This window comes from Ruditapes philippinarum, unplaced genomic scaffold, assembly GCF_026571515.1.
Source record: "Ruditapes philippinarum isolate M1 unplaced genomic scaffold, ASM2657151v2 ctg58_1_1_1_1, whole genome shotgun sequence".
Lineage (NCBI taxonomy): Eukaryota > Metazoa > Mollusca > Bivalvia > Venerida > Veneridae > Ruditapes > Ruditapes philippinarum.
In genome coordinates, this window is record NW_026857083.1 from 312,629 (window position 1) to 335,207 (window position 22,579).

The 22,579-nt window shown below is 32.9% G+C and overlaps 1 protein-coding gene and 1 long non-coding RNA gene across 2 annotated transcripts; both read left to right on the plus strand.

Moving 5' to 3' along the window:
- Window positions 1-769: 769 nt before the first annotated feature.
- Window positions 770-19,607, plus strand: LOC132748721 (protein Red-like). The gene is made up of 15 exons (XM_060738339.1): window positions 770-865; window positions 3,549-3,633; window positions 4,006-4,104; window positions 4,691-4,756; window positions 4,986-5,233; window positions 5,950-6,086; window positions 6,870-7,049; window positions 7,700-7,808; window positions 13,806-13,860; window positions 14,991-15,110; window positions 15,760-15,901; window positions 16,031-16,131; window positions 16,643-16,726; window positions 17,232-17,387; window positions 18,563-19,607. The coding sequence occupies exons 1-15, from the start codon at window positions 856-858 to the stop codon at window positions 18,732-18,734; spliced, it is 1,764 nt and encodes a 587-aa protein (XP_060594322.1). The 5' UTR covers window positions 770-855; the 3' UTR covers window positions 18,735-19,607.
- Window positions 1,608-2,741, plus strand: LOC132748711 (uncharacterized). Its single transcript, XR_009628308.1, has 2 exons — window positions 1,608-2,087; window positions 2,510-2,741. It is a non-coding gene; the product is annotated as an uncharacterized LOC132748711 (long non-coding RNA).
- Window positions 19,608-22,579: the final 2,972 nt, after the last annotated feature.

A 22,579-nucleotide genomic window follows, 5' to 3' on the forward strand; every position in this document is an offset into this window, starting at 1 on the left:
ATAGCGATTAAATCATCATATATAATGATTATTTTTGAAAATGAATATTATCAATTTTTGATAATATACGTCACTTTAGTATTTTTCAATGTGAGCGAAAGGAAGATTTCTGAACTTGTGTACAAAAATAATGCAAATAAATAGCGATTAAATCATCATAATGATTATTTTAAAAAATAAGTATCATCAAGTTCTGATAATATACGTCTACAAATTGTAATTTTAGTAAAAATTTCAATTAAAACAGAATTTTATAATATTTTATAAGTCACTTTCGTATTTTTCAATGTGAGCGAAAGGAAGATATAAGAACTTGTGTATAGAAATTATGCAAATTAGTAGCGATTAAATCATCATTATGATTATTTCTGTTAATAAATATAATTATTTTCTAATAATATACGTCTACAAACTGCAAGTTTGTTTTAAAAGTCTATTGAAATGTTATAATTACTATTTTAAAAGTCACTTTCGCTCACTTTCGCTCACTTTCGTCAAAAATCTCACTTTCGTATTTTAGGCATACCGTATTGGACATCACTGGTCCAGCTTTGAATGAACTGATCTCGAAGGCTGGACTTAACAAGACTTTTGAAAATAAACGGACTAGGAACAGATTCACTTAACCAATTATTTGAAAACCAAGTTCGTCTAAAGTATGCTTAACAAAAGTAAACCACGGCAATTCAGTTTTATATCTAACATATACGTGACACTTCAATGTTTCTTTCTCTCTTTTTTTTTTTCTCACTTTTCTGTGTTTAATGCTCTTTGGATTTCATTAATAATCGCGCGAGACTTCGCGAGAAGTCAACAAGAAGCAATTTTACTTAAATAATTAAGTATAACATCAAAATGCCTGAACGTAAGTAAATAAAAATTTGCAGAAACAATAGGAAATAAATCTTAATTTTTTGTCAACAATTTTTGCAAAATACTCAACAAGTGAAAAAAATTAATTAATTTTTATATTTTCGGATACAACAAAAATTCGGACAAAAGACGATCTCTTATAATTTTCTTTATACAAATGTACATAATACAGAAAAAAACAAAATAGTTGCCTCATTATCTTTATGAATCATTTAGCTATTTAATTTATGAATCAGATTCAATGTTTGTCCAAGTCTAAATTGAGACTCACTTGGCACATTTGAAAAAAAAAATGAAAACAAAATATCTTCAATAACTTATAGTCTACTGGAACTGTTATCAGGATACAATCTTTGACAAAACTACTACTACTGTTTTTTTTATGCGTTTATTTAAGGTCGCCGCCGGAAAGCCCATATGGGCGACCGTACACTCAAGTCGGGCCATCCTAGAGCGTCCCGCCGAGATTTTTTTCGTCGATTTTTTTCCAGCTTTATTGGTGGAGGAAGACCCCAGGTGCCCCTCTGAGCATTATTTCAGGCACGAGCGGGCACCTGGGTAGAACCACCAACCTTCCGTAAGCCAGCTGGATGGCTTCCTCACATGAAAGATTTCGACCCGAGTGAGGATCGAACCTACAGTGGTGAGGGACCTGTGATCTCAAGTCAGCGACCTTAACCACTGAATACTACTGTTGAGTACCCGAATACTATATTTACCCTACACAGTCAGGGCTCGCGCTGGCAGGAGCCAATGAGCAAATTGGCTCCAAAATTATTAAATTGGCTCAAGAAAATCATGATTGGCTCCAACTTACAAAAAGTATAACTTTTGGAATATCCAGTCTAAATTTAGCATTTGCTATTTTAAGAATGGAAAAGTACACATTTGGTTTTCCATTTACAACTTCCGCTTTACCGCTTCTTATCACCAAACACTGCAACACAGTCTCCTTTTTGTGGGGTCATTGACTGGTCTATGTTTGTTACTTCCCTTCCAAATAAAATATCGTTATAAACAGTAACACAGTCTAATACACTGACCTCATGGTATGTTTACATGTTTATCAGCTGATAAATATGACACTAATTGGTGTGAATTGTTGAATGTGCACTGGATAATTGGTCTTTATATCTATGAAACAATAACTAGCGGCATCTTAAGATTATCGCCAATCATATCAACAGTTTGGTTATGAAATGGACGACTTTACGGTAAGTTTGCATTCATATAATTTTATTGTTGTTGATAAAAAGATCAAAGGAATTATGAGTTATAGAATAGAAGTTTTTTTTTTTTAAATTGCAAATTAAATCTGACCTAATAATGGCTCCAAAAAAGCATAAATTTGACAAGGAGTATATTTGACAATTAGTATTCCTGAAAAAAAAATTGACCTTACTTTGTACATAACCTCTATCTGGAGCATTTACAAATGGCATACATGTCTGTGAAATGTTTATGGAAAATAGCATACAACATGTTTTAGGAAGCTTATGCTAATTACTTTACTCTTATAATGAATAGTTGGCATTTTTTTTCCTGAATTATGTTTAGTTTAGAACTTTTCAATATTCTTTTCTTCATTAATAATTATTCTTCTTACTCTCAAATGTTTCTGTTTTTATAATTTCAGATACAGATAGTCCTCAAACCAAATCTTTGGCATTAACCAAGCAAGCTGAAGCAGCACATTGGAATGTGGTTCTGATGTCACTGTCATGCCACTAACTTAGATTTTATGAAAACATTGCTGACCAAATTAGCCTGGAAAATGTTATTCTTATAGCTACTGAGCTGCAAGCTTTTATGATCAGTTTTAAAGTGATTAAAATGTAGCTACCAAAATAAAGTTGGATATACATGTAGTTTGTTTTTTTTTAAAATATCTCATGCCTTTTAAAGGTGTTCCATATATGAACTAATGCTATAAATAAGTCTGACAATTGAATTCTGGTTATGTTGCAGTACCATTGCCTTCATGAAAATAAAATACAGGCACGCAATTTTCGCCGCGAAAAATTGGCTCAAAGAAAAAATCTGCCAGTGCTAGCCCTGACAGTGTTACAGTTGAGTACCCGAATACTATATATACCCTACACAGTGTTACAGTGTTTTTATCTGCAATGACTGTGCAATTAGTTCAGTAGAAAGAGCATTATTCCATTAATCTTGAGCGTCTGTGGCCGAGAAAATAATCTGACTTCAGAAAATTGCCTCTCACCACTGAAGGTTTGAGCAGCACAAACCTCTTCAGATTCTTTCATATGAGACAGCTAGCTAGATTATGGATTCTGCAGGTCATCCGTGATTGGTCATGAAATCCTTTCTATGGTCATTCCCACTGTACCTTTGCTGTGGCAAGTTATTGATGCCTTGCAAAAATAATGACAACTTGTTCTAGTAAACTGCTTGACAGTCTGTCCAGGAGTGATGCAGTGCCTGAACTATGCTTTGGTGAATTCATGTGTATTTACAGAGGTCTTTTATATTTGGTAGGAACATTAATTGAGAAATCTTCTACCTTTGGATGGAGTTGGAGGTCAGTTAGGTCAAGCTCTCTGGAGTTTTATAGAAAAGGTTACTCATTGCTACTAAGTAATTTGAACGTAAACCCTATTGAAAGATATGAATTTTAGCCCAATGCAATTTGTACATGTGCATGTTTATTACAGGACCAGAGTTTGAGAGGATGGAGAGTTTCTCCAATCCAATTGCACCACCAGAGGAGATGGATGATGAAATGGAAGGAGAGGATCAGTAAGTTATTCTCATTTGTTTAGTTTTAACATTAAACAATTTACTGATCAATAGCCTTTACTTTCAAGTATCATTGGGTTAATCTCGTTCGGTTGTTCATATTTCTTATATTTTCTTGTAGTTAATCTACAATGTCTGTTGTTTGATTTATAATTAAAGATAAATGCGAGATTATCTAGTGTACATACATGCAATGCCATATCAGTTTCGTTTACATCTTTACATTGACATAACATTTTGTTTTGTGCTGGATTGCAATCAGACTTAGCAGTAGTATTTGAATAAAAACAAAAGTAGCAAAATGTTTGTGACAACCAGTAACACAGCCACAGTTTATGATAAATATGAACTTTTGATAAATTTGTATTACAGTCAGCCACTCAGCAATGCAGACTTCAGGAAGATGTTGATGACTCCCAGAGCACCAAAGTCGGGTGAATCTCATTCAAAACCAATGCCAAGCAGTTTAAGGTAGGTTGATAATTTACCCCTAACAGGGCTTCCATTATGTTCCAAAATATGGAAGTCAAAGACTGCAAAATGTCTGACAATTGAATTCACATGATATAGCCTTTTTTATAAGTAAAGAAGAAAAACCATTACACTTTGGAAGTCACCAGCCAAAATCACAGAGTAAATGACTGGCAGACTTTCACAGAAGAAAGCCCTGCCTTAATACGGTCCAGGATTTTTAAGCTGAATATTTGTAAAATGACTTGTTCTGTGTGAATGTAGAATTGTTCAATTACGAAATTTATTATAATTATGCTGCAGTTTATAATACAGTGTATATATAATATAAAGTTCAAGTTTTAAGTGCTTGTGTATACATACATGTATAGTTTAAAGTGAAAATATGCTCATTATCAGCTGCTCATATTCATTTTTGCTGATTATTTTGCAGTTTTTATTATAAACTTGTTACAAACATGTATGACTTGATATATGTAAATGTTTGTTCATTACATAACCAAATCTGTACTAAGCCAGATTACCTGCCAAAAGTATTTCTAACTTTTATTATTCATTAATTAATAATATCATTGTTATCTTGCAGAAAGAACAGTGATGCTAATATTGAAGAAGGGGATGATCCAGCAGAAAGAAGAAGGAAAAAGAAAATGTGAGTGACCAGTTCTTTACATGTAAATGTATATGATATACAAACACAATCGGTATTATTGATATTATTGGCATAAATGCATACATAAGCAATTACAGATGATAATATGAATATTTAAAGTGTTCATACTAACACGCCTATATAATTTGGACAAAAGCATATAGTTAAACAAAAATATTAAGTATTAAAAGGATTTTAACTATGATTATTTTCATGATTTCTATCACAGTTATTACGCAAAGCTTAAAAGACTCGAGGAAGAGAGACAGAAAGAGCTTGCCGAGAAATATCGTGATCGTGCTCGCGAGAGACGTGATGGTAACGATGATCAGGGAGATACCATCAGTACCACGGCAGATTACAGGGCCGTGGCTCCAGATGCCAAGTCTGTGGAGAATCTTGCTGAACGTAGGAAACAGGTGATTCAGGAGTCGAAATATCTCGGTGGTGATATGGAGCATACTCATTTAGTGAAAGGTATGAAACATGTGCAGGATCATTGTTTTTTATATATTAACATTTATTTAAAAAATTTATTTTATTATATTTAGTCAGTATTCTGTTAAGCTGAAAATTGGTCAAACACTGGCAATTAAATTAATGGATGTGACTCTTAACACTAATGATGGCCAGAAAGTTTGAGTTTAACAGTCAGCTGGCATGAACATGTACTTTGCAATTGAATCACAATTATTCTTCTGTCATTACACATTGACTAGAATACATAATTTATTTGACTGTTTGCTCCAAAAAGTAAAATTTGTATGAACTTGCCATGTTTTTCAAGTAAATGTAGTTAATAAAAAATTATTGAAATATAATTCACAAGTTGGCTTACTGTAATTGATGGGTGAAAATCTAACTTATTTTAATATACTGTGTAAGTGGTTAAATTAGCGATGCAGAAATATTGATGAATTTCGCCAGAAAATTGCCAGGTATCACTTAAATTTCCTCTTTTGTTAATATCGACCATCCTTTCATTAAATCTACCCATCCAAGATTCGCTAATATTTCCTCATGCGAAATGCCTGGAATTTTAAATTTGCTAACTTTTTGACATGTGGAAATATCCACTTATACAGTCACTTCCCAATGTTAGATGCAAATCAATCAGATGTTTTTGTTTTAATAAAATCTTTATTATTTCTTAAGAACTTTAAATTTAGTGACAAAATGATTCCATATTTAAGGTCTGGACTATGCGTTGTTGGAGAAAGTGCGGGCAGAAATCTCAAGTAAAGAGCTTCAGGAAGAGCAGGAGATGGAGAAAGCTGTCAGTCAAGATACCAAAGAGAAAAAAGAAGAGGAGCCCGAAGAACATATTCAGGTGAGATACATATCTTAGTACTTTTAAATAAACTAATACACACTAATTCTGCTTTTGCAGAAGATTGGTGGTTCTACTCTGACTCACCCTTAATGCTGAAGCACTGGACTAGCATTTACCCCCTTTATCTAACTCATATCTAAAAATTGGACACCATTCCTTCCAATTAGAAATAGACAGTAGTTTTCCTAAATTTAGACTTTTAGATTTAAACAAATAAACCATATAAAATTACGCTGTAATGAATGGCATTGTTCTGCTGAACTACCATGTTTATCAGTCATGACAAGCTGGGACCACCCTCAAAGTACAAAAAAGCACTAAGGACGCAATATAGGAATGGGTTCTAGCCCTGCATGTAAAGTTGCAAATGACCTTGGCTATGTTGTGTTGTTTTAAAACCAGAAAAAAATACACCATATGAAAAAAGTACCACATGGCCAAAAGTGTGATACCTTTTCTGACAAATGAACATTTTAAAAAAATTTAAAACCGGAAAATGTGAAGCTGCCTTGACAGCAAACAAGTATGACAAAAAATTCTCTTAAACTGGTGTATGTTCAAAAAAGAAAAAGAAAGAAAAAAAGAATCAAAGGTAACTCATATGCTTATTCAAGTTATTGATTTACTCTCTAGTTCAGTTATGATACACACAGCCTTATGCAATCAGAATAGACAATTTGGTAATCAGTCTATAGGAATATATGTCCAGTAATTACATTTACTTAATTCAGTCTTGAACTATGTTCACACAATTGTAATCTTCAATTCTTGGTTTTTCAGTTTAAAACAAAGATGGGACGAAATATCTACAAAACTCTGTTTAAATCAAAGGACACAGGGCGTAATGACCTATTTATTCAAGGTAGAATGGCATACGTTGTCGACCTAGAAGATGAATTTGCCGACTCCGACGTTCCAACGACCACAATCAGAAGTAAAGCTGATTGTCCAAGTTTAGAGGTAAGATTATAACCTGGGAAGTTTGATTTTGTGGATTAATTGAAGTAAATCAGAAACAAGTAAGGTCAGATGGCTTAATCTGAGAAAGAAGACTAAAATGATTATGTTCTCTTTTTTTCTTTTTTTTTTCTTTTTTGTTGTTGCTTATAACCAAATTGGTATCAGCTATCTTCTGGAATGAGGGTGGTTCTACTTAGGTGCTCGTCCATGTCTATTATAATGCATGGAGAGGCACCTGAGGTCTTCCACCAATAGAGCTGGAAAGTCGACATATGACCTTTCAGTGTTAGCGCGATGTTAAACCCTTTGAAAGAAATTCGTTGAGTGACAATTTATTACCAATTAAAAAAAGTCACAACTTTAAAGGCTGTTTCAAAAGATAATCATTGATTACAGTGATGTGAAATGAGCCGCGTCACGACAAAACCAACATAATGGGCTTGGGACCAGCATGGATCCAGACCAGCCTGCGCATCCGCGCAGTCTGATCAGGATCCATGCTATTCGCTGTCAGTTTCTCTACTTGTTATAGGGTTTGTAAGCGAACAGCATGGATCCTGATCAGACTGCGTGGATGCGCAGGCTGGTCTGGAAACCCATTATGTTGGTTTTGTCATGACGCGGCTCAAATGTGTCATGATTGTTTTCAGGTATCCACAACATTGACAACAAATGATATTGTCATTAACAAACTGACACAGATTCTCTCCTATCTGAGACAAGGACGGAGGGAGAGCAAGAAATTAAAGAAACTGAAAGGTTAGAATATAATAAACAGTTTACGTTTATGTTTGTAGTTTTACCAGTTCTAGCTAACCCATGCTCTTTGTTTAAAAAAATGTGTTAGAAAAATTGGTTATCTAAAGTTCATACATTGTGCTTGTTGAGACTTGCGTAGACTTTCTAAGAGAATCTTTGTTATGTAGATTGGTGAATATTGGCTGTTGGATCAGCAGTGCCTTCATTTCTTTTGAACACAACACCAACATTTCTGAAACCAAACTTTAACAGAATTATTGTTATCAATTTCCCTTGGATTTTCTGATTTGATCAATTTTGGCAGAAGTATGACCCTTTGTTGTTTCACGGACTTTAATTGACAAGGATCGGACACTTCCGATTGGGCTTTAAATCGGGCCGCGCGCATGCGCGAGATCTTATCACCGGAAGAAGATGAAATAAATGGCGTAGACCGAGGATGACATGTGTAAACATTTGATAAAAAAAACTCGGTTTTTGCTGTTGATTGCGTTGTTTATACAACTTTGGTACACACTTTTTGTCAAGTAAGTATTATTGAATATGTTTACATTAAGTATTTATTTTATTTAGCTCCTTAAACAATCAAACTGCCGTGAAAGTTAGTATTGTAATTTTGCTTATCGTAACGGTAAAATTATTCTAGATGGCGGTGAACACGAACGAAAATAAGCTGATTTTGCTGCCCAAATATGACGAAACAGGAATTTATTTTATGTTTAAATTGTAATGTTTATACTAACATAGTATTGATTTGTGCAGTCAGATAAATGGTTTTCTTAGAATATGGCTGTAGAATACCGCAACATTAGATTTAAATCACCCCTCGTTCAAAGATGGCCGCATAAATAAAAAAAAAAATCTTCGAAATTTGCTTCCCATTTCATAGAAGGGAAAACTGTTGTTGTTCAAAAATTCGTTCTAATTATTATCACCATTGTGTGATTAGTGCAACAGAAGTAAAAATTAGGGAATTACTTACAAACTTCCTTGGTAATTTTAGTTTGAAATTTGTCTATTTTTGGTTTATTACATCTAAGTTAATTGTTAATATTCTGTTCATATAACTTAAGTTTTACCCTTTTCCTGAAGGTCATGGAGGATTCAATGACACTCAAAATACATGTAGAAATCCTGGACAAAATTTACTTAAAAAAATAGGAGTGAAGTCTTGAATTTTTCATTTTAATGATAAGTATATGACCAGCATTAAATTAATTTGAGCTGGGATATAAATTACAGATTGCATGAGTGATGTTTTGGTTGCTGTACATGTATTTTGCATATAAATCTGAAACACAATCAGGGACAGCAAAATCAGTTGTCAACAGGGTTGTCAAACAAACTCATTTGTGTTATTGTCTGACTCAGAAGCTGTGTTCAAAATCTTGAAATAAATGGGATGCAGCAAAGCAAATAAATATCGGCTGAATTTAGAAGAAAATATTCCTGCAAGACACAAGTGAAAATATGTTTCACTGCAGAAAAATATATTTTTAAAAGTGAAAAAACTAATTTTACTTCATCAATATTTCTCAATATTTGATTTGTATGTGTTCAATTTTATGGGTATTTTATATATATTTTCAGATTATTGATCCTGTTACAGTCATTTGGTGATATATCAACATACAATCATGACAAGAAAAAAAGGACAAATTGGTAGAAAAATGAAGCGAGAGAAACCACGGAAGCAACATTTGTCAGCAGATGTTCTGGCGGAAGACCTCTTATCAAAATCGCTTGGTGACACATTCTTCGTTAAGGATGGTACTACAGAAAGTTATGAAACACCTCTAGAAAGAGTTGAGTGCTTTGACAGTGATGGATGTCATGCTGACGAGTTTTTTGTTATTCTTGACAAGCCTTACAGATATTGTCCAGATACTGATCTTGATGAGTTTGTGGAAAATGAATCATTAAGGATATTTAGTGAATTCCGTGAGAACTGTAAAAGGCATATAACAAATGACAATTTCACATACATGAAATCTTCAAATGACTTGAAATTCATACATTTGTTAGAATAATTACATATATAATTGAAAGAAATTAAAAATGTGTTCAAGTATGTAAATAAATGTTTTCAAAAAATCTACTGTTTCATATTGTAGAAATATAGAACACAAAATTGTGCTGGTAATAGCATTGATACTTAAGTACTGTTATTAACACTTACTACCTGAATTTTAACGTTCCTTCTTTAATCAAGAAACTTCAAAGAAATTTATTCTTTAATTAAAAAGTTTTAGGCACGTTAATTTTAATGAGGTGTTTATGAATAATTTACACTTACCAGATAAAAAACGACCGCTCAATACCGACTCAAACTGTGAATGTCTGTATCAATATCAATTATCCCAAAAATGTTATAATGACTTCCAAAAAAAATAATAGGGCCTGTTTTTGTATTTAAAATATGATTGAAAAAAAGTCAAGTAAACGCCCGTGCTAACCAAAAAAACAATACATGTATAGTTGAATTGTTCTACGATATTACGGAAAATAACTGCATCTGGAAAGTACAAATCCAACTATTACTCGTACATCCCTTAATAAAAGCAACTTCAAATTCGCTCATTAAATAATAGAAGCTGTGGAATAGTCTGAAATGGTATTTTTTTTAAATATCCGAAAATCAAGTTTAATGTTGTATTTGAAAAAAGAAGAAGATTTTAACCGTTTGTACACGGCTTTGTCTTAATCGTCGGTATGAAGGGAGACGGGCTAATTATATATATATATTATTATCTAATTGACACCTATATTTGTAATAAAAAATAAATTTTCTCAAATATAATCTACAAATTTCCAAAATTGGATAATAAATGATACGCCAACAATACTTTTTGTACTGTAGGTATCAATTTCGCACCCCGAAAAGTTAACGGTTAACTACTCCGAGTTTTCGTCGTATTTAATTTCTTAATCGTCGGTATGGACAGAACATATATATTTTTTAAGATAAAAATAGATGATTGCAATTAGGGACCAATTTTCTCAAAATGTTCCTTTTAATTTTCTAAATCGGATTATAAATGTTAAAGCAGCAAGACTTTTTGTACTGTAAGTATCAATTTCGCACCCCGAAAAGTTAACGGTAAATTACTCCGGGTTTTCGTCGTTTTCAATTTCTTAATCGTCGGTATGGACAGAGAGTATATATTTTTTTCAATAGAAATAGATATTTGCAATAAGGGGCCGATTTTCTGAAAATGTGTCTTTTAATTTTCAAAATCGGATAATAAATGGTAAAGCAGCAATACTTTTTGTACTGTAAGTATCAATTGCGCACCCCGAAAAGTTAACGGTAAATTACTCCGGGTTTTCGTCGTTTTCAATTTCTTAATCGTCGGTATGGACAGAGAGTATATATTTTTTTCAATAAAAATTGATATTTGCAATATAGAATCAATTTTCTTAAAATGTGTCTTTTAATTTTCAAAATCGGATGATAAATGGAACGACAACAAGACTTTTTGTAGAGAAGGTATCAGTTTAGCGCAGGTATTTTACGCTTAACTCCGATAAACTAAAAATTATTGATCGGTTTCCCGATATCGAGTGTACAGGTACACGCGCGACAAGATCTTTTAACGTTTTATATAGGTTTACTAGGAGTGTCCGATCCCTGTAATTTAAATCCGTGGTTGTTTAAACATTTTTTTTTGTTTTTTTGCTTTTGTAGTAAACTTAGTTATGTAATAGTTCCCAGTCACTTTTATTTGTGATGAAATTTTGACATGATAAAGTTGCTCAAGTATGCACAGTATGAAGACTGTAATGAGAACCTCAATTTGGTAGTTTGAAAACTAAACTAAACTCACTATATTTTCATTAACAACATCTTGTGCCATTTTAAAATTGTAAATTGCTAAATCAGTTATTCATGCCTAGCACTTGGAAGTTGTTTCTTTATGGAATTGTTTGTACACATATTAAGGTGACAACGGAGTCAATTATTACTGAAAATACCTAAAATGAGATTCTTTACTTAGTAGAATAATCAACCTTTTCTGAACACATTCGTGATTTAATTTTGGAAGCAGTTAGTCCAAAAAATGTGTTTTTAAACGTTTTAAAACGGTACCTGTACCATTTTTATCTGCTATTCGCGTAACCTGTCAATTATAGATAACGCTCCGCCCCCTGTTGAGGCATTAATGAGGGAAATCGGTAGTTCCATATATCCGCGAATTACCCGTCCATACTGGTCCATACTACTCGTAATTCATGTATCGTACAAATACCGTACATCTTTTATGAATATCGTCTACCTTTTATTAAGCATTTTTATAAAATAAGAAATTGTCTGCCAATGTACGTAACATAATGTATGAAACATAAATAATTAAGCATAGCGGCAAATCGCACGACCACGGGTTGATTTAAAATATAGTTGCTAAAATATCCATAATGTGTGAAAATAATTTGTCTGTCCCGTTAATCTGATAGATATTACATTGAGTTTATGGACTTTTGTACGGATTCATCGGCTTGCTTTACATTCAACCTCGTTTTCTAACAATGTCAAGTACGTAAAACAACAACAATAACAGACAACATTTTTATGTGAACGCCTATATGACTTGTGGTAAGGTGTCCCTGACAAATTTCTAAACTATTTTAGATTGTTTAAGGATGATCATTTCCCTATGAATCAATGAAAAAAGATATTAATATATACTATCAGTGAATGCTCTGAATAAATTGTTCGCCAGTAAATCGGACACAGTACTAATAAACCTGGGACAAATTATGGAATTTATTGTATATCCCAGTAGAAACTGGATATCTATGCCGTGCATAGATGATTTTCATGATAAAAGAAGTCATAAAGCTCAGATCATAATGATCGAGTGATACCTTTTATTTCTATTATAATATGTCAAGCATTTATTTCAATTTGGAGGAAGAAATATATAATATCTCGTTTTTATTTTATATTTACCATGGACTTTAAAAGACCATCAGAAGCTCAGTTTTTTGTTATTTTAATTTATATTTTAACGGAATTTCATACACGAATACACAGACAGAGTGACACTGGTATAATATAATAATAATGCTGATGATAATAATAATAATCTTCAAAAGTGAAACAATTAAATACCCCGCTAGCAAATACGTTCCATTTCCCCCCACCGAGTGCCTCAAATTTTACCGAAAGTCACGTGACATGTGCGACCGACAGTAAATCACGTTAAGATTTGAAGAAATTTCTGTTATGAACTGATATTAATCAGCAACTTTTTAATTGGTCAGATGTCACTGGGTCATAAAATGTTGTTAGAGTATGTTAGCGCAACTTGTGACCCTCTCTGGTGCGATATTTGTGTATTATGCAATTATTTAGCGTGAAACGTAGGGGTCCGAGAGAGAACAGCCGATTTATGACACTTCGTTGGATGCGGGTCGGACTAACTTTGAATCGGCATAACTTTTTTAATAATCAAGCAATTAACATGCGGTTTAAAGCACATGAAAGGGAATTTATTTACGGAGGGAACCGTGTCAGGGATTTTTGTTTGCTCAATCAGCGACTTAATTATCTTTAATTACGTAATATGTATGGTGAAAAAAGTCGCATAAAATGTTTGACGTTACGTAATATTTTTTTGAGAATAGATAGAAAAAATTTGAGACACGGTTCCCCAGATATTATAAGTATGTTTATTTTCCAAAAGTTTGATAACAAAAAAATAAAAAATAACTTTGATATGACGATTTAAAATTTTAGGATTTTTATTAAAAATCAATCATTTACAAAGGCATTTTTTCAAATATGTTATTTTTTATGTTGATCAACGACATTTAATGCACAAAGATTAAATAAATAACAATTATTACTAAAATAAGTTGGTTTAAATGACATTTATGTGAGTACCACGGAAAGTGTCTGTTGTCACCTTAAAGATATTTATTAACAGCAAAGCAAAGTTTGTGTTTGACCTTGTGGAAGTTTGTATTTTACTTTGTGGTATTTTTAATTAATAGGTAAATTGAGGGAAGCAGAAAAGATGCAGGGAAAGGTGCCCGGGGCAGATGACAAGTAAGTTTTATATGATGTATGCTACATGTATATGTTATGTTTGGTATTATCTGCTTAATTTCCAAAACATTTAGTTGATAATAAGAGATTAATACACGGCAGAGTAGGGCCAGAAAGTGATAATCGGCTGCAAAATTAATAATGGCCCTGAGGATTTCAGTCCGAGGGCATTATTCATTTCAGGGCTGATTATCACCTTCTGGCACAACTATGACGTGTATTAATGTCTTAAATACACTTGGTAGATCTAATAGTAGCATTTTTTCTTAAAAAAGTATACCTTTGAAATTCCTGTCTGCATTTCTACTGTACTGTACAGTTCAGTAACTTCTACAGAGTTGTTTACTTTTTGTGTGTTACAAGTACACTACTGTAGGATCTAGAAGCAAGTTTTATTTTCATTTTTTTGGGGAAAGAATTTGTCGTATTATTTCTTTTAATTTCAATAGTTTAAAAAACTGTGTTTTGTATGAAATCCACTTAAGCTCTCTTAATAAAATCAAGTGATTTGTGCTCAAAACCTACTTTCACTTTTACAGTTAACTGTTTGATGATGTAAAATATGACGTCATTGTTTCAGTTTGTGCAATGGCACATGTTCAACGGGCTGATAACTAGTTCTCGGCCCTGGGCCGCATACTGATAACAGGTCACGTGACACTCATAATCAGTTGAAATCATAGGAGATTTTGTTACTATATATAGTAACAAGTGTATTAAACACATTTTTGTCCCTTGATAAGTTATCCGCAAAACATTTTTGCATGCTTGAATATAGTTCTATATTCAGCTATAGATACTATAGATATATTACTTTAGAAATTATACCATTGTAAATTTTAGGTGTTTTTATTCCCAAATACTTATTGTTTCTGATTTTGAAAAATGATGTGAGGTTATTAGTATTAAAGAATCCAATATAAGTCATTGACTATGGTAAAGAAATTAAATTTCTTCATTTAAATAGTCATACAAACTGGACCATATTGCCTCTGAAGTATTGTAACCCCCACTTCAAACTCTTATCATACTTTTATTTGTATCTTAATAAGTTCCCTACTGGTTTAACCAGAGGGGACATTAGGTTTATTTATTCAGTTTTTATTCATCATGCTAAATTAATGTTTCAGTATATATTCCGACCTAACAGACTATGTACCGTCAGTTGGTAAATCTAAAGATAAGAAGGATCGTGGTAAAGAACGTGATCGTGATGACAGAGATCGTCGTGATAATAGAGACAGGGACAGGTAACTCTTGTTTTGTAAATAATGCAGGATAGATAACTCTTGATGAAAGACTGGTTAGGTGGTGGTGGTGGTAAATTAACCCCAACATCAAAGCAGTAAGCCACATTGTATTTACCAGAGAATATTTCAGCCACGGCATCTTTCCTGGGCAGGCTATCAAATAGTTTACCAGTACTAGTTGCTATCACTTTTGCAAAGAAGTAATAACATCTGTTTTCGAAGAGCAGAGGTACAGTGTGAATGGCTGTAGAAAAGATTTAATGATCAAACACAACAAAAGTGACCTGTTGGGAGCTGATAGTTTTCAGTTTATTTGAACAGTAATGGAAATATAAGTCTTGCAGAGTTTAATATTTTTGGTATATAAATGGTTGAGCAATACAGTTTAACAGATTGTTAGATAATTAAAATCCATGATAAATTATTGAAAAATAGGAGGAAAGTAACATTTTGAATGCTGCTGAATGCTCTTTTTTATGAATCCACTATTCAAGCTTAACTTGTAACATAAACTGTGGTAGACTTGTGTTTGACGATTGTTGATGTGAACAAATCTGATACAAAATGCTGTAAAAATCTGATACAAAATGATAAAGTTATCCTGCCAGTTGATCTGCAGTGTTTTAATCTTGACGTTTCTTGTTTTAAGGGACCGTAGAGACAAAGATAGAGAACGTGATCGAGACCGTCGTGATCGTGACAGAGACAGGGATCGTGGAAGGTCAGACAGAGGTCGTGATGACAGGGGGGATCGCAAAAGAAAATCATACTTTGAAAAACCGGCTGAGGAGGTGAGCATATGTGACAACTTACTTACTGACTCTGTGTAATGCTATCACTCTCTTTTCTCAAAATGTAGCTGTTTATAGGTCAAACTTCTTTGGAAAAATTGAATAAATTGCTTAATTATTGTTATTTAGGATGAGGACAGAAGCAGGCCAAATGCCAATGTGAAAGAGCTGGTGAAGACTGTCACAGACAGGTACAGGGGATTTGCTGAAATGGAGGAGGAAAAAGAAAGGTAAATTATGGAGTCATATTGATGTATTAGGATTGCCCTTATTCCGTGTTTGTACATAAATGCCCTGTCTACATAATTTATTATACTAGACTTTTATATCACTTTCTAAATTAAGTTTAAAAAAATGTTATGTTGTTCGAATTTCTCAAGTTAACATTCATATTAATTCCTTGTCTTTTACTTATATAAATACACACAATAGTCACTGATTACTGGAGGATTCTGAAATTTTGCATGTTTCATAATTTAGATTTAAATAGTCCTATGCAACATTTTCAATTTTCGAAATTTGAAAATAAGTTTTGATTGATGTAACCCAAATTTACCCGAAAAATTTCCCAGAATTTAGAAATTCAGAGGTAAGAATTACATAGAAAATCAGAATGACAAAATTTTTGGGACCCTAAAATTTTTTTTTTCAAAAGTTTTCGGATTTTAGAAATTCTGGAATTCAGAAATTAAACTGTGTTGCATTAAACATGCATGTAATAATTTTGATTTATGACTACAGAAAAGCTGCTACAAAGGAAAAAGAAAGAATACAGAAATTGAAACAAAAGACAGAAATAGACAGTTATGCTGAATGCTACCCAGGGTAAGTTTTATTTAGTTCTTTGAAGGCCCTTGGCAGTTAAATTGAAACATAATTATCATGGCTTAAAAATGTGCAAAGGGGCACCTGAGGTACTATCTTCATCAGTAAAGCTGGAAAAGTTGCCATATGACCTATACTGTGTTGGTGAGACTTTAAACCCAACAAGTCAAACAATACCACAATGTGACAAAGATGAATTTTCAAGGACCAATAGTTACTGATGAACTGCTTTCTGAGTATAAAATCTATACACATTCATGATTTTACTTGAGTAATATCTAGTGTGAAGCTTTATAACTTTCTGCCAAATTCCAAAATGTATTTCGGAAATATTGTTCACATGTTAAATATTATGTTGAATAAATATGTTTAAACCAAATACCGTTGGTTAAAAAATCGATATGGATGCTTTGAAATGCATGTGAATTATTCTTTGAAAAAATGACTGTATATTATTTTCATCAGAATACATTCAAGATATATAATAAATTTGATTATTTGACAGTATGGAAGAAGCAGCAGATGCAGTAGATGACTCGGACGATGAGGTTGATTATACAAAAATGGACCAGGGCAACAAGAAAGGTCCAGTTGGCCGATGGGACTTCGATACACAAGAAGAATACAGCGACTATATGGCTAATAAGGAAGCATTGCCTAAGTATGTAATACACATGTATACACATTTCATCTGCCTAACAGTTTGTGTCTTTTTAACATACCTGAATAGAAATGACTGTACTAGTATTGTTTGTATAAGTGTTGTTGTAGTATAAAGTCACTTCTTGTTTGTTTGTCAATTTTCATAAGGTTTAAATGATTTGTTTTATAGATGATAATTGAATTTAACCAGATTTGAAAGTTGATGCTTAAATTAAGCCAGATTTGAAAGATGATGCTTAAATTTAGCCAGATTTGAAAGTTGATGCTTAAATTTAGCCAGATTTGAAAGATGATGCTTAAATTAAACTAGATTTGAAAGATGATGCTTAAATTAAGCCAGATTTGAAAGATGATGCTTAAATTAAGCCAGATTTGAAAGATGATGCTTAAATTTAGCCAGATTTGAAAGATGATGCTTAAATTAAGCCAGATTTGAAAGATGATGCTTAAATTAAGCCAGATTTGAAAGATTATGCTTAAATTAAGCCAGATTTGCAAGATTATGCTTAAATTTAGCCAGATTTGAAAGATGATGCTTAAATTAAGCCAGATTTGAAAGATGATGCTTAAATTAAGCCAGATTTGAAAGATGATGCTTAAATTGAGCCAGATTTGACAAATGATGCTTAAATTTAGTTAGATTTGAAAGATGATGCTTAATATAGCTTAACTTGATAGGTGATTGACTTACATGATTGATTTTATTTGAATATTGATATTTAAATCTAGCTTAAAGGCACATTATGCCTTGGAAACAAACTAATTTTCCATCTTTAGAAAGGGCAAACCATTTTTATTTTGTTTATATAAATGTTTTTTAAGCATTTGAGATGCTTATTACCGGAAGAGAAAGTAAAACTGTATGTTAAATTATTTATCATAAAAGTAGCATAGAATAAACAAAGAAGTATTTTAACGTCTACAAAATACTTCTTCTCTTTGCAACAGCAGCCAAATTTGGTTCAGGTTATTTCTGGGGCATAATGGGCCTTTGATTATAAAGATGAAACTTGATTTTAGCCACTTTTTGAATCTGATTGAATTTAGCTAGAATTGAACATTAATGGAAAGTTGAAAGCAATTCTTGCATCATTTGCTATTTTCTGCAAAAACACTAAACCACTTTGCCTAGTTTTACTTTTTAATACTGTTAATATTAATCTTTCACAATAGGGCAGCTTTCCAGTATGGTGTAAAGATGTCAGATGGGCGTAAAACTAGAAGGGCTGGTCCTAAAGACGAGAAGGCGGAGTTTGATAGACAATGGCAGCAAATTCAAAACATTATGAATAAGAGAAAAGGCGATGATTACAGAGGTGATGACAGAAAGAAATCCAAATACTGAGAATAGTGTTTAATTTTGTGTTTAATTCTGTGTTTAATAATGTTTAAAGGTGACATTTTTGAAGGAGCAGTGTTTACTCATGTTGTGTCCCATGTGTATAGTTTTGGAAACATTAAAGCAGCATGACTCCAGATTTGTGTTAATTTTTGTGAAAAATGAACATTTTTTCTACTGAGTAAAAATGTTATCAGATGTACTAATTAGAGTATGTAACAAAGGCACTTTGTATCTTACAACTTGCCATGGTTGGATGTAATACAATCATGAAAAATTTGTTATTTTTTTCCACAATGCATTACACAATAAAACAGTGATGTTTAAATCAAAGTTATTTCGTTTATTATTTCAAGAAAAAAAGCAGTGTATGAATAAAAAATAACAGTGTTTAAATTCGAAAAAAGCAGTGTTTAAATTAAAAATGTTTGTCTCCCTTATAATGTATTTGTCTTAAATATTTTGAAACTTGGTAAACTTTGAATACTAGAGATTTATTGGTTAGGAAACAAGATAAAATATGTTGGGTATTCAAAAAATAAACTTTGATCACTTTGGGTTTATGTGTTAGGAAAGAAAATGAAAATATGTTGGCTATGGAAAATTTATAAACTTTGACTGCTGGAGATTAATGTGTTAGGAAACAAAAAAATATGTTGGATATCGAAACAAAATGAAATTATGTTTTGGTATGGAAATAATAAACTGGAGCACTGATGATTTATGTGTTAGGAAGAAAATAATATATTGGGTATGGAAATAATTTACTTGGAACACTGGAAGTTAAAGTGTGTAAAAGGAAGTAATTGACAGTGCATGGAAATCACTTCAGGTTGAAAGTAATGAAATTTGAAAAATAGAAATAAATTATGAAAAATGTTTTTTTTTTGGTGTTTTTTTTTTTGCTAAATAATGAAAAATGTCCATCTTGATATCCCTGAAATTAATAATGGACAGTTCTAAAAAATGGAAGGTGGACAAATCCATTTAAGAAATTCAATGGGTTAAGTGCACTTTGAGGTGAAATAAAGTATAAAAATAGATATTACAGCAGCACACCTTCACACTTTAAGATTGTTCCGTTGTAAGTTGAAAACTTGTTAGTGTAAAATAGTCTAAGAAAATCTACATAGTTTTCACACTAACTAGTATCAGCTATAAAATGAATAAATTTGTTTTACTACAGTATATTAGCAATTTACTAAAGGGGGAGTAGAAATTTGGTGATAAAATAATAGAATAATCATTCTTTGAAACTTTGCACACTTGTTCACCATCATGACCCCAACCTGTAAACAGGAGGAGGTAACTGTATCAAGCATTTTTTTTACTCTCAAGCACTTAGAATAGTCGAGCGTTGCTGTCCGACAGCTCTTGTTTAATCTGCATGTTGACAAGTACATTTTTTTACCAATATGGTTTTTTCTTAAAGATTCTGAATATTTCAGACATCTGGTGGTTTGCCTCTTTAAGCCAAATAGATGGGTTTTTTGTAGGAATTTTTGAAATTGTGACATCCTTTCCACAGTATGCTGTACAAGAGCATCATATTTCTCCCTTTTCTCTAGTTTCTAAGTTTGATAATATAAGTTAAATTTGTTAAGAATAGAATATACATGTGCATGTATATTCTTTTCTTTTGGAGCTAAGACCAGAGGTAATGCAACATGCCAACTATTGCTCAACTATAGAAACGATGACCTCGATGTTCTGTAAATCTATGTCATAATATTCAACATATCACTTAATTATGGGTTATAAATATTATATTCACTAATAATCATATGAGCCGCGTCATGACAAAACCGACATAATGGGTTTGTGACCAGCATTGATCCCGACCAGCCTGCGCATCCGCGCAGTCTGATCAGGATCCATGCTGTTCGCTTACAAACTCTATTACAAGTAGAGCAAGTGATAGTGAACAGCACGGATCCTGATCAGACTGCGCGGATGCGCAGGCTGGTCTGGATCCATGCTGGTCGCAAACGCACTATGTTGGTTTTGTCGTGACGAGCCTCATATGTTGATGCTTTCCAGTGAACACAGACACATGATTTACCGTCACCCATGTCTTTTATTAATGGATTTTACGGCTCATTAAATTTGATAATTAGCTTTTTGCTTTCAATGAATCCGTTCTAACTCCAGAGGTTGATAGAGATGTAAGTATTATGTCTTTTGAAATATTAAAGATTCATTTACTTTATTCGTACTTGTTTATCATCAAGTTTACCAATATTTAAATAAATTAAACACAAACAAGGTTATTAAAGCAAAGAACCAGTCCTCTTTAGCCAAGTTGTTACATTGTTGACTTCTACTTTTGTAGAATATTATTCCGCTGGCAGCATTTATTTCTTATATTTTAAGACTTGCCCGATTTATCGGGAGGGCATATTGATTTTGAGCCGTCTGGTTGTTTGTTTGTCCTGCCTGGTTGTTTGTTTGTTTGTCCACTCTGTCTGCATATGGCCTTGATGGTTCTACCTTTGGTGCCCTGTCTGCACTAACACACAATAAACAAGGTCCCCCGAGATCTTCGCATACGTGCTGTGAAACACAGTGTTTATATGATCATTCGTCTGTTTTTAAATGACATGAAGCCATCGAAAAGAAAATCGCTTTTATTAATATAGGGTTTCCAAAGAAATGTTATTAGATTCTGATAATGAATGTCGGCGGATGAGCGAATGTCGGCGGGTGGGCGTATTAGATTGTTGTAGCTGGGGCTGGGGGAAGGCGGTATAAGATTGTTGAATGTCGGCGGGTGGGCAGACGTCTTCTCGGGCAGAGGGGCCTCCAGTTGCCGAGTGGTTAAGGTCGCTGACTGGAGATCACATGTCCCTCACCGCTGCAGGTTCGATTCTCACTCTGGTCGAAATCTTTCATGTGAGGAAGCCATCCAGCTGGCTTACGGAAGCTCGATGGTTCTTCCCAGGTGCCCGCTTGTGCCTGAAATAATGCCCGGAGGGGCACCTTGGGTCTTCCTCCACCAATAAAGCTGGAAAAAATCGACGAAAAATATCGGCGGGACGCTCTAGGATGGGCAGACGCCTTTTCAGGTATGAGTAACTTCTGCAATTCTGAACGGATTTCATCCATTTTTTTACAGAATAATTGCTATTAAATGCTTTGTATATGGGGTCTTGATTTTTAGCAGAAATTTGTTCCTTTGACTTTTTTTTAATTTATTTGCAAAAAAACTAGTTTTGTTTTCCCCGGAAGGGTTAAATTTGGCAAATACAAAGAAATACATACATGTTAAAATATAGAGATCAAATGTCCAAATAGAAAGTTTTCAAAATGATATAGTTTAAAAAATAACTTGAATGTTACACATGAAAAATCATCTAAATACAAGAACTATTTTCCAGTAGATTACTTCTTTATTAGAAAAAAACCAAAACCTGCATTAAGTTCAGAAACATAACAATATATTTACTAAAGTCCCAATGTATAAATGTCTCTCATGATGTTTTTGTTTGTTTTATTTTTGTTTCTAAGTTGTTCCTTCTTCTTTTCTTGTGATTGTTGTGCCCTTTGCACCAGTCAGTTTACTTGACTGCTATTTGTGCCTGAGAACCCTATTGAACCTTTTTAATGGATTTGACATGTCTTGTATTTGTAACAGTCCATTCAAAGATATGGAACCATATCAAACTCAATTATGGGTTGTAAATAATGTATTCACTCATAATTACATTTCATTTGCTCCAGCGAACATACTATTTGTCTGAAAATATTTAATTTTATGGCACATTAAATTTGACCTGTATTAAATCTGTTCTATCTTAAATCAGGAATCGTGTCCTATGTGCGTATTGTAAAATGTAAAGCCCACAAAGGAA